We start from the raw sequence: 13679 nt of genomic DNA, 5'->3' as shown, positions 1-13679 counted from the left end.
CTGCTGCATCCACCCCAGGTAAGTGCCGTCCCAGGGGGATTCTGCAGGGGGGGAGGTGAGGGCAGGAGGCCATTCCCCAACGGATTCTGGGGGGGGGTGGATTCTTTAGAATCCATGGCAGAATTCTCTGCCATCACTTTAGAATCCATGGTGGAATTCTCTGCCATCCCTATGTTTACCTATACCAGAACACTCCCACAGAGTCAGAGGGGGAGGCCAAATGATATAAGCTACCAATTGAGATCTAGCAGATGCAAAAACAGCATGCATCTCTCATCACACAAATTCTTGAACTGACACTGCTCTACTTGTTGACTGATTTTTTTTTTAAAAAAAGTCAGGTTTTTTTTCATCCTATATATGAAGAAATTTGGAAATCTTGTTAATTTATGATCAAGAAGTAAAACCGAATGAATTCTAATTTATCTCACAAGTTTCTTTTTCACAGATGAAGGAAAAATCCATCATCCCCCACCACACATGGAATTCCAAGCTGCAAAAGTGAGACTACGATAAAATGTGATGAAAGGAAACTATGAAACCTTAAAATCAATCACAATTTCTTTTCTATTTTGGTCCAATTGGTAGACCAAGGACACATTTTTTAAAGGCTGTGGGTGACTCATACAACAGCCAGAATTTCACTGGTGTCTTCACTGTTTCACCCTTACTATTTCCCTATTGTTCAGCTCAGGCCTCAACAGAATAATGTAACATTTGGGAGAAAAGATGCAACCAAGCAACCCAGCACTGGATGATAAGATGGAGAAGATCTCCACAGCTACCATGTATTTCCCCTTGGTGCTCAAGTAAGTGGGAACAAAAGATAGCCAAACACTGCAAAACACCAACATGCTGAAAGTGATAAACTTGGCCTCATTGAAACTGTTGGGTAACTTCCTGGCAAGAAAAGCCACAGTGAAGCTGATAATTGCCAGGAAACCCATATAACCCAAGACACAGTAAAACATAGTCACGGAGCCCTCATTACATTCCAGTACAATTTCTTCAGTCAATGAGTGCATGTCAACATCAGGGAATGGGGGAGAGGTTGCCAACCACACAGCACAAATGCCTGCTTGGATAAGGGAGCAGCCAAGGACTATGGAGATGGCCAGTCTTTTCCCCACCCATTTCCTCATCCTGCTTCCTGGCTTGGTGGCCATGAAAGCCAGAACCACAGTGATGGTTTTGGCCAACACGGAAGATACGGCCACAGAGAAGATGATGCCAAAAGCAGTTTGTCGGAGGACACAAGTCCCTTTCTCAGGATGGTTGATAAATAGCAATGCAGAAAGGAAGCAGAGCAGGAGGGAGATGAGGAGAGTGTAAGTGAGGTTCCGGTTATTGGCTTTGACTATAGGAGTGTTGTGGTGCTTCATAAAGATTCCCAACACTAGAGCTGTGATCAAAGAAAGGGAAAGACCACTGAAGACTAGACTGAGCCCCAAAGGTTCTTCATAAGCTAAATATGTTATAATCTTCGGAATGCAGATGTCATGGTCCTTGTTTGGATACTGATCATCTGGACAGGTAATACAGTCATCCATGTCTGAAAAAGAAAAGGTTAGTCTTAGTTTACTCAAACTTCCTTTGATGGACCAGCCTTCTCACACAAATTAAAGAAGAGTGTTTAAAAAGAGAGAATAGCAGAAACTTTATATGGGAAAGAGGCAGAGACACAGAGACACAGAGACACAGAGCGAGATGATTGCTTGTTCCTTGTTTTCTTCTTTAGCTTTGAATCAAAGCTGAGTGAAGTCTATTTTACAGCCCCTTCCCATTGTCCATAGAGATGTATTGGCTGGGATTAGGGATGGACCAAATTGATCAGTGTTGCTTTCTCCTGAGTTTATTTATATATTTATTTATTATTAACTCCAGTTCTTTTTCTCCTTCATATAATTTTAGCCATTTGGGGCAATTTCCTATGAAAACTGAACTTAAATAAAGTTGTCGCCCATCTCTACCTAGGATATGAGCTGTAGGATGCAATCCTTTACAATCCTAGAATTTAATGAGAGTGACACATGGAATGTAATGGGATCTGCTGCTGAGGAGAAATACATAGGATTCACTATAAATCTTGCCAGCATTTGAATTCAACTTCGTTTCTTTTCATAGGATCTTCTTAATCTGCACCACAAAGTACTTTCAAAATGATTAAATTTACAGGTCTGTGGATTATAATGAGTTCTGTGGAGTATATGAGGAGGAGGAGAAAGTGGTGGTGGTGGAGGAGGACTATGATGATGATGATGTTGTTGATGATGATGATGATCAACCAGCACCACCAGCACCTTTGTTTTTGGCATTAAAGGCCTGCTTATTGAGACCTCCTTTTTATGGTGAACATACTTTTTGCGTTGGATCCATGCTTTGTCTTCCATAGATTGAAGGGCTCCATTGACAGAAGGTGCTCCCAACAATTTTCAGGTTCCCCACTGCCACCACATCTCAGCTCATTCAATAGGGCCGCCCACCCTCTGTGCTGGATTTTGAGGTTCTGGAGGAGTTGCTTTCCCCTACACCTCGATGAATTTCATTTTATTCATTGCCATCTTTCCTTTTCTTTCTGCTAAAGGGTTGTTATTCTTCTGATCATTATAGTACATGATATGAAAGGGCACCAGAGTATTTTTTAGTAGAGGTGATTTTTAAAAGGTTCTGCTTTCTATACGCCTCAAAATTGTACTGCCTATAAAAATGATACCCTTGAGCCATTAAGTGGAAACTTGATATCCCTAACCTACTTGATGGGTTCTCCAATGGTGCAATATTTTAAATTCATCTGATATAAATTGCCAGACATACCACAAGTTAAATACTCCCGAAAATAGACACCTTTGCCTCTTTTATTCCACACTGTGGCTTGTCATATCATACATTGCTTTCAATTTTTGGTGAAAATTACTGCTGAGCATTGCATTGGTTGGTGAATTTCTGACCAGTGTTCGCATGTGCGTGGTCCCCCCCCCCCCGCCCCAATGAAAGCCTACAGCAGCAACTGCTGGCAAAGTTATGTTGGGCATGCTCAGTTTCACTCTGATGCAGCAAATCATCCAAGGTTTTCAGATGAATTACAGAGGGCTACTTTGTGCAATGGCTCTTCCTTTAGTTATGGAATGTGACCTCACAAGGTGAGACTACGTGTTGCTGCACAGACTGGGAACCTAACATAAGGGACTGGGAGACTTAAGCTTTGCATCCCTGTGCTGAAGTCAATCTGTATCAAGCTCATAATCCCTCCAGTTTACACTGTCAAGCAGAAATCCAGGTGTCATGTAAATTGTAGGCACAGGGTAAAGGGTTAAAGCCCCCTCCGCCTTCCCCATCCCTACCAAGCACTGCAGGGTCCTGATCAATACTGGATCCCATGAGCTTATCTTTGAGTTAAAAACAAAAACAAAACAAGACACGAACAAAAACTAGCTATATCTTTTAAGTAACATACACTTTGACCCTCAGAGCATCTGGAAGCAGTGGGGATGGAATGCACAGTAGGGTAGCGATGGCAGAGAATTCTGCCACGGATCTCCCCCGAACTCCGTGGCAGAACAGCCTGCCACTCCCCCGCCACCCTGCGGATCTCCCCCGGGATGAGACTTACCTGGGGCGGATCTTCCGGGTGGTGGTGGCTGTGGCGGAGGCTGCGGCGGCGGCAGCTGCAGCAGCCGGTCTTCTGACCGGCTGCCACCGCCACCATTTCCAGTGTTAAAAAAAAAGGACGTGATAGGCTACGTAAACATTTACATAGCCTATCATGGCTAGGTTAAAAAAAAACAACGACATGATAGGCTCCGTAAATCTTTACGAAGCCTATCACGTCTGACTTTTAAAAAACAACAACGTGCATATGCATATGGTGGCGGCTACGGCCGCCGACATTTGCGTTCGTTATTTTGGCCCATCTTAGTCTACGTAAATATTTATGTAGACTAAGATGGGCCAAAATAAGGAACGCAAATGGCGGCAGCCGTAGCCGCTGCCATTTGCGTATGCGCTTTTTTGTTTTAAAGTCAGACGTGATAGGCTACGTGAAGTTTTACGTAGCCTATCACGGCTGACTACAGGGAGACAAACAGCAGCGGCTATGGCTGGCGCCATTTGCATCCCTGCTAGCCAGCGGCCGGATGTCCGGCTGCTGGTGGAGCCAGCCGGCGGCTCCACGGAATCCCCGTGGAGCGGAGCCAGCCGGCGAGGATTCCAGGGGGAGGGACGGAGCACATCCCCCCTCCAGCAGAACCCGGTGGAGCCAGGTAAGGCCAATTTTGTACATCCCTACAGTAGGGAAAGCAGAAGTCTAAGGGCCTCACCTCACCTTTCTGAAAGCAGAACTGTAGCACAAGGAGCCTGATCTTTGCTCTAACTTTCTGGGTGGTGAGCAAAGGACATGCCAGGATCCTGTCTCACACTCGGGGTGTATATTCACATGTTACACTGAATGTGTGGTCTCACTGTATGCACACTCGTCTAGCAGTATTCAGTGATTCTCATCATGTGTAAGGATGAGACAAAAAGAAAGCAGGGATGAGCTCGCTAGCTCCCCCTCCCTCACCATTGTCCTCGAATTCTGCAGGTGGAGGGTCACTCTCTGCAGAGCACAGGCTCTTCTATCTGTGGACTTTTCCCCAAGACTTTAGAATCCTGTTCCTTAAAATGAAATCATGATTACCATTAGCTAAATAATTACAATCCTATTTATCATATAGGTAAAGTTGAAAGAAGACAGATACATATGGATTGGGAGTAGGGTAGGATTTCCAACAGTGTGATGATGCTTTGCTTTTTCAACAACCAGGGAAATTCAGTAATCAAAAACCCTATCAGTTTGAGACCAAGGTTAAGGCTATTTCATTTTGGCTGTAACTCCTCAAAGCCAGGAAACTGGAAGCTAATGCTGATACCTAACATGTGCCCTGTGATCAGTGATGATGACGAGTGATGTCACAAGTTGTGCTTGTGTAACCCACTGGTATATTTTTCTTTAAGACTTCGGAGGGAATAGTCTGCACATTCTCAGTAAAAGAGTGAGTTAGGGAGTAGCCACCATTTTAGGCAATTAACAAAACTGCAGCATAGAAGAAGTTTGTTTTCTCCTTCCTCTAGAGACCCTGAGGAAAAGTGTTACAAAACTGGCACCCAAACAACGGGGACTTGAAGGCTTTACAGAGGCAAATATTTTTAATGTTTTAGTCATCGTATGAAATATGCCTGTATGAAATATGGCTTGGATCCTCTTAAAACTGTGTTTGTTCATGGAATTTATCCTGTTGAAATTACAGGAGAAATCAGAAGAGCCATTAGGGCCTATGGTTAAATAACTGATCTGCAGAGGGTGAGGGGGGTGGGACAATAAGATATAATTCTGTGTGAGTTTGAGGATTTTCCTTCTGTTATAAGTATAGGGGAAGAATGTGTTCTGCAAAAGCTGCAGCAGAAATGGGAGGTCATACCGGTTCATGATTATCCTGTACAGCAAATAATAGTTTGGAGTCTGGGATTAGAAGCCCAAAGCAGGCATGAGGATTTTGCAAATATTGATGGAGTTCAATTCATTTTACTGAATAGAACTAGGGATGTATGAAAGTCACTAACCTTTTTGCAGCTTTGATCCATGGTGGGGGGAGGCGTTCCATCCCTTCCCCTGGAATCCTCCCTGGCCGGCTCCGCTCCGCGGCGGCTCCACAGAGCCGCCGGCCAGGGCCATCTGCAACTGGAGTTCTGGCCATGGCCGGCTGCTGCAGCCGCAAATGGCAGCCACCGTAGCGGCTGCCATTTGCATCCTGCCAGGCTGCTGTGATAGGCTACGTAAGTATTTACGTAGCCTATCACGGCAAAAAGCAGGGGCTCAAATGGCGGCCGCTACGCCATTTGCGCCGCTGCTCCTTCTGTGATAGGCTACGTAAGTATTTACGTAGCCTATCACGGTAAAGGCAGCTATGCAAATACTTACGTAGCTTATCATGGCAGCCTGGCAGGATGCAAATGGTGGCTGCTACGGCGGCTGCCATTTGTGGCCGCAGCAGCCGGCCAAGAGACCAGCTGCTGCCGCCACCACCACCGGAGCCACTGCCGCTGGAACATCTGCCCCAGGTAAGCTTCATCCTGGGGGGATTCTACGGGGTGGTGAGGGGTGGGAGGCCATTCCGCCATGGGTTTTGGGAGCCGAATGCCAGTGCATTCGGCCTCACTGAAATCTGTGGTGGAATTCTCTAACAACCTACCTAGAACTCCAGCAGTGAAAAACCCTGAAAATAAGAGACAAGAGTATGCAGACAGTGGCTAGCACTCCTTTTTGCAGGCAGAGGCCTAGTGGAAACCTCCACTCCTTCTGCAGGACTCTCCTTAGAGATGCAACACCATTTAGTGGAACAGGTACTTAAAGTAGCTAGTGGAACTGAATCTGCAAAAGAGATGAAGGTTAAATTAAAATGCTTTTGGGGCAATCTACCTAAACCTACTGGGGAAGTTGATTTTTCCACCTGGCAAGTACAGGTTAGAGAATTGCTGGAAGATGATGCAGTATCAGCAGGGCTAAAAGGAGAAAGATGAAAGAAAATTTGTTACCCCCAGCATTGCACATAGCAATGTATTCTGCTTATTTCTGAATAAGATCTTATCAGAAGTGTGGGCAGGTGCTTGTAGTAACCTTTTATGGAGTCAAAGAGCACGCCAAAAGACAGAAGATGAAACTAAGGTGATCCTGCAAGGAAGAAAATCAGTGAACCTGCCCCCAGGAAAAGTGACAACTGTGTCAGGAATGTTACACACAGCGTCTGTGGAAAAGGAAGGTTCCATATTGCTGGAAGACCCAGGGGTTATACCTGGACCAGGTGGACTTGCCATTTTTACTCAGTTTGCAAAGATTCCAGTATGAGAATAGGAGTATGGATCAAACTTTTGACTGAAAGGAATATAGTCTTGAAGGGTTGCACTGTTATTGCTAAAGGACAAGCAGTAGAGTGGGTAAAATCTGTTTCCATTCCAACATCCATGATAGAAGAGAGAAAAGGTGTCTATAAACTACGCCTTGATTTTGAAGGTTCTCCCTTAACTATGGCTGAAAGAGAAGTTATAGCAGAGACCATTAATAAAGAAGCACCCAACACCTTTACTATGCATGATATTGATTTTGAAAGAGTCTCAGGAGTGACACACAAAACTGAGCTCACAAGTGATATGCCTTTTATAGAACAAACCAGAAGGGTATCACCTTAGGATTCTGAAGATCTGTGTCAACATTTGAGAGAATTAGTAGCATTGGTTGTGATCAAGGAAACCTGCAGTCCTTACACCTCACCAGAGGTGTTGGAGTGTAAGAAAACTGGAGTGCTTAGAATGGTGATAGATGACAGAAATCTTAACAGCATGTCTCAAAAAGATGCTTATCCGTTGCCTTGAATTGAAGAAACATTTGCATTATTGGCAGGAGCAAAGTGGTTCCCCATATTGGACTTCAAAAGTGGATATTATCAGATACCAGTCAAGCCAAGTGATTGCCTGAAAATGGCCTTCACCACACCATTTGGAAATTGGCAGTTCAAGAAGGGATGGCGGAGAATTTCTCCCCTAATCTTCGGGAGGCCAAATGCCAACGCATTCAGCCCCCTGAAATTGGTGGGGAAATTCTCTGCCGGCCCCCCGCCCCGCCCCGATATGGGACTTACCATGGCCGAATGTCCCTCTTGGCGGCGGGTCCCGGCGGCGGTTCGGCGGTGGTTCGGCGGGGGCGGGGGCGGTGGCCGGTCTCCCAACCGGCTGCCGCCGCCACCATTGCAAAAAAAAAAAGTGCGGTAAAAAAACAACAACCCCGTGATAGGCTACGTAACTATTTATGTAGCCTATCATGGCTAGATTTCCAAAGTCAGCCGTGATAGGCTACGTGACGATTTACATAGCCTATCTAGGGGTGGACGAAAGTCACTTACCTTTTCTCGCAGCTTGTTCGCGGTGGGGGGGAGCTCTTCGCTGCTCCCCCCGCGAAGTTCAGGCCAGGGGGAGAGGCTTCCTGCCTCGCCTGGCCGAAATTCAGGCCGGGGAGGAGGCTTCCCACCTCGCCCGGCCGCGAACACGAAAGTAAAAAAAAAAAAAAAAAACGTCCCCTGATAGGCTACGTGACGATTCACATAGCCTATCACGGCTAGATCTGGAAAGTCAGCCATGATAGGCTACATAAATCGTCACATAGCCTATCACGGGTAACTTTAAAAAAAAAAAAAAGCGCGTACGCGAATGGCGGCCCCCATAGGGAGCCGCCATTCGCGTTCCTTATTTAGTTGCTGTAGTCTACGTAAATGTTTACGTAGACTACGGCGACCAAATAAGGAAGGGGAATGGCGGCTCCCTATGGGGGCCGCCATTATCCGTACACACTTTTTTTTTTTTTTTTAAAGTCACCCGTGATAGGCTACGTGACGATTCACGTAGCCTATCACGGCTGACTTTGCAAATCTTGCCGTGATAGGCTACGTGAATCGTCACGTAGCCTATCAGGGGACGTGTGTGTTTTTTTTTTCTTTCATTGCAATGGCGGGGGTGGCAGCCGGTCGAAAGACCGGCTGCCGCTCCCGCCCTGCTCGAACACCGGACGAACCGCCCGCCGGACCCGCCGCCGGGAGGGACATTCAGGGAAGGTAAGTCCCATCCCGGGGGGGTGCGGGGGGCGGGGGGGGTGCGGAGGATTTCTCCCCGAAACTTGTTCGGGGGGCCGAACACGTTGGCGCTCGGCCCCCCGAAGTTTCGGGGAGAAATTCTCCGCCATCCCTAAGCCTATCACGGCTGACTTTGGAAATCTAGCCATGATAGGCTATGTAAATCGTTACGTAGCCTATCACGGGTGTGTGTGTGTGTTTTTACTTTTTTTTTTTCGCGGCCGGGTAGACGGGGCGCTTCTACCCGGCCTGAATTTCGCCGGCGAGGGATGGGGCACCTCCCCCCCAGCCTAAATTTCAGGCGGGCGAGGCAGGGCGCCTCCCCCCCCTCACCTGAACTTCGGGGGGGAGAACCGAAGCGCCTCCCCCCCACCGCAAAGCAAGCTTCGAGGACAGTTAAGGGACTTTCGCCCATCCCTAAGTTCAAGCAGATGCCACAAGTACTAACAAGTGTCCCAGCTACTTTCCAGAGAATGACAGAATGTGTCATGCATGGCATGCATCTAAATGAGATAGAAGAATTTTTAGATGATCTGATTATTTTCTCAGCCACTCATGAAGAACATGAGGAGTGTCTCTTGAAAGTTCTGAAACGACTACAAGAATATGGATTGAAGTTGGCCCCTCAGAGTGTAAACTGTTTCAAACTTCTGTAAAATGTTTGGGACATGTGATTTCTCAAGATGGAATTCACCCAGATAAAGAGAGAACCAATGCTATTACAACATGCCAACTACTATAAAAAGAATTACGCAGATTTTTAGATTTGCTGGATATTACTGGAGATTCGTACATAGACATTCTGTTATTGCAAAATCTCTGAATTCCCTTCTTGCTGGGAGTGGAAAAGGGAAAAAATGGGATGGAAGACAAACCCTTGCTGGTACAGGAGATGAAAATTGTCAAAATGCTTTTGGGTCTTAAAAATTGAAACTCACCATCGCACCAGTTCTTGGATTTGCTGATTGGAAACTTCCATATATTCTTCATACTGGTGCAAGTTTCACACTTTCACTGGACTAGGAGCTGTACCAGGTACAGAATGGAAAACCTCAGGTCATTGCTTATGTTAGCAGAAGACTGAGTTCTAGTTAACACAATTATCCAGTTCATAAATTAGAATTTCTTGCCTTAAAGTGGGCCGTTTGTGATAAATTTCATGGTTTTTTTATATGGTGCAGAATTTAGAGTGATGACAGACAACAATCTGATGACATATGTGCTGAAGACTGCAAGACTGGATGCAGCTGGTCACAGGGAGGTGGCAGCTTTGTCACTGTACAACTTTGATATTGTCTATACATCTGGAACAGCAAATGTAGATGCAGAGGCACTATCAAGAAGGCCACATTAAGTTATACTAGATAACAAGGAAAATTTGAAACAACAAAGTCATGTTGTTAGAATGCTTTCTCAAGCTCAGCCTAACCCTGAAGGGTGGAGTATTTGGAACAATGAGGTATGTAAGGCAATTATGCAAACTCATGACAGTAGGCACTGAAGCAGATAATTCTGGGGTGGAAGTACTAACCTACAAGCCCAGGGTTTGTAGAGACACTGCTGTGTGATGAAAACATTATACCAACATCATTTGAGAATCCAAATCTTTGGCCTGAAAGACCAGATCCCTCCAATGTTTGCCTTTAGATACAGAGACATGGCAGATATATTGTTTGTGTGATTCATTTCTTAGAAACTGGATGTAAGCCTATTCTAGAAGAAGAAAAAGGAGAAGAATATGAGACAAGTCTGTACTGAAATGAGTGGCTCGAACTGTTCCTTGCTCAGGGAGTCCTGTGCAGGAAGGTACTGTGGAGAGAAAAGGCAATTGAACAGATGGCAATCCCTTATACTCATCACTCTAGAGCACTAGAAGGAATTCATGACGAAATGGGCCATATGGGATTTGAAAGAACTATAGATATGGCTCAAGACCGATTCTATTAGCCTAGGATGACTAGAAAGGTAGAGAAGAAGTGTCAGACTTGTGAGCGCAGATTAAAAGGAAGGCTAAAATAGAAAAGCAGCTCTGCTGGTAAATATTCAGACTTTTCTCCACTAGAGTTAGTTTGTATTGACTTTTGAACTTTAGAGCCAGACTCTGCAGGAGTAAGAAATGTGCTAGTGTTAACTGATCATTTTACCAAATATGCACAAGCTTATCCAACTTAAGATCAGACAGCCAAAACAGCTGCTAATGTGTTGTGGGACAACTTTATCAGTCACTACGGGTTTCCTAGAAGGATACATAGTGGTCAAGGTGCCACTTTTGAATCTGAGTTGATTAAAGAATTGAGACAAATCACTGGAGTGAAGTCACGCAAAACACCCTATCACCCCAGAGGAAATTTGGTGGAACAGTTCAATCGTATCCTATCAAACATGTTGGGAACTCCAGAAGATCAGAAGAAAATTAACTGGAGAAAATATGTGAAGCCTCTGGTGCATGCTTATAATTGTAGTAGACATGACACAACTGGAGAGTCCCCATATTATTTGATGTTTGGTAGATAACCCTTATTGCCTATTGATTTGTGTTTTGGAGTTAAAGAAAAAGGACCTGGTGTGGTAACATAAACAGTATGTAAAAGATTTAAGACAAGGGCTGTGGTATGACTATGATCTTGCTACTAAAGAAGCTGCAAAACATCAAATGGCTAATAAACAAAAATGGGATGCCAAAGTGATTACAACAGTTTTGGAGCCTGGGGACCAAGTATTAATGTGCAACCTTAGTCTTAGAAGGATACAAAAGCTTGCTGATCAATTGGAACCAGTGGTGCATATAATATTGGAACAATTAGGAGGAGATCTACCTGTTTATAAATTACTAGGGATGTACGACACTCACTTACCTTTTAGTGAAATCTTTCATGGTGGGTGGGGATGGGGGGAGGTGATCTGGTCCTCCCCCCAGGAATCCTTGATGGCCAGCTCTGTTCCACAGCCAGGCTGTGGAGCAGAAGGCCAGGGCCGTCCGCAGCTGGAATTCCGGCCGCGGATGGGCTGCTGCGGATGCAAATGGCGGCCGCCGTAGTGACCACCATTTGCGTCCAGCCAGGCAGCTGTGATAGGCTACGTAAGAATTTACGTAGCCTATCATGGCTAACGCCCCCCAAAAAACCCAGCGTACACAAATGGCAGTGGCTATGGCGGCTGCCATTTGCGTTCCCTATCTTTCACCAATTTATCTTGCATAAATATTTACGTAAAACGGCAAAAAAAAGGGAACGCAAATAGGATAGTGGGCGCTACTTACATCCCTTTATTTTTCGCCGTTCAAGGCTACGTAAATATTTACATAGGCTAGAACAGCGAAAAATAAAGGGACGCAAATAGTGCCCACTGTGCTATTTGCGTTCCCCTTTTTTTTGCCGTTTTATCTTACGTAAATATTTACGTAAGATAAATCGGTGAAAAATAGGGAACACAAATGGTGGCTGCTGTAGCCGCTGCCATTTGCGTACGCTGGGGTTTTTTGGAGGGGGGTAGCTGTGATAGGCTACGTAAATTCTTACATAGCCTGTCATGGCTGCAAGGACAGCAATGACGGTGGCGGCAGCCCGGCAGTGGCTGGCCAGGAGACAAGCCACCAGAGCCGCCGCTGCTGGAGCTGCCGCCAGAACCACCGCATCCACCTCAGGTAAGTGCTGTCCCGGGGGGAATCCATGGAGGGGCAGGGGGGCAAGCCGTTCTGCCATGGATTTCAGGGGGATGAATGCCAGTGCATTCGGCCTCACTGAAATTCATGGTGGAATTCTCCGCCACCCCTATAAATTACAAGCAGAAACTGGAGAGGATCCTATAAGAACACTTCACAGAGATATGTTGAGGACCTGCAGTTTTATTACTGCTCCTAAGTCTTCAGAAATCATACCCAAGGACTCAAGTCCAGTTAGCAGCAGAACCAGCAGAGGGAAGCTGATGAAGTAGTGATTCAAGAAAAGGATGAAGAAGAATCACAGACTGGACCTATATTTCACTTACAACTAAACCCCTTGGCAGGAGAGTTTGAACCTAGGAGATATTTGCTTTCTCCAGAAAGCCAATTGCAGAATGAATCAGATGATTTATCAAAGCTCACCAATGGAAGAAACTTCAGCTATGTCCGAGACACCTACAGAAGTGTCTTTAGAACCTCATAGGAAGTTCTAAATGGGAGTGGCCACCATTTTAGGGAGTTACCAAAATTGCAGTGTAGAAGACGCTTGCTTTCTCCTCACTTTAGAGACCCGGAAGAAAAGTGTTACACTTGTTCAGGTCCTCTGGGCACCATCCAAATCGCTGTCTCAGCTTGCACACGCCCGGACCCGCATTCAAGCTCCCAGACCCATGCTCGAGCTCCCTCCTGCTCACTGAGCCGTCCACACTCACCCATCAGGGAGCACCATGAGCACCACTTTTCTAAAGAAAATGAAGATCATGAAAATGCGCACATCTAGTCTTACACAAAATGGTGCCATGAATGGCCAATACACGCAAGATGACACATATCAATGGCCCATTTAGGGCTATAATCCTGCACGTCTCGGCCATTCACAGTGCCTTTTTGCTAGGGATGTACGAAAGTCACTTACCTTTTAGCAAAATTGATTCAAGGTGGGGGGGAGGCACTCCGTCCCTCCCCCTGAAATTCTGGCCGGGGGGGGAGGCGCTCTGTCCCTCCCCCCCGAAATTCTGGCCGGCCGGCTCCACTCCGCAGGGATTCTGCGGAGCCGCCGGCCGGCTCCGTCAGCAGCCGGACATCCGGCCGCTGGCTAGCAGGGACGCAAATGGCAGTGGCCGTAGGCGCTGCCGTTTGCGTCCCTGAAGTCAGCTGTGATAGGCTACGTAAATGTTTACGTAGCCTATCACGGCTGATTTAAAAGAAAACAAACGCGCGTACGCAAATGGGCGCCTACGCTATTTGCGTTCCCCTTATTTTCGCCGTCTTAGTCTACATAAATGTTTATGTAGACTAAGATGTGCCAAAATAAGGAATGCAAATGGCGGCGTCCATGGGCGCCACCATTTGCGTACGCGCGT

At 46.0% G+C, this 13679-nt stretch overlaps 1 protein-coding gene across 1 annotated transcript in view; it reads right to left on the bottom strand.

Moving 5' to 3' along the window:
• Positions 1-653: 653 nt before the first annotated feature.
• The window catches only part of LOC146341819 (vomeronasal type-2 receptor 26-like), a 28337-nt gene continuing 15311 nt past the window's right edge, over positions 654-13679 (bottom strand). The window contains exon 4 of the mRNA XM_084807702.1: positions 654-1552. Within this exon, the coding sequence (XP_084663828.1) occupies positions 654-1552 (899 nt within the window). The remainder of the gene's footprint in view (positions 1553-13679) is intronic.

The sequence above is a fragment of the Heloderma suspectum genome, chromosome 6, assembly GCF_057233095.1.
Source record: "Heloderma suspectum isolate Gila_16-S chromosome 6, 16-S_ref, whole genome shotgun sequence".
Lineage (NCBI taxonomy): Eukaryota > Metazoa > Chordata > Lepidosauria > Squamata > Helodermatidae > Heloderma > Heloderma suspectum.
Note: the sequence above shows the minus strand (reverse complement) of the source record. Positions and strands in the feature narration are given on the sequence as shown.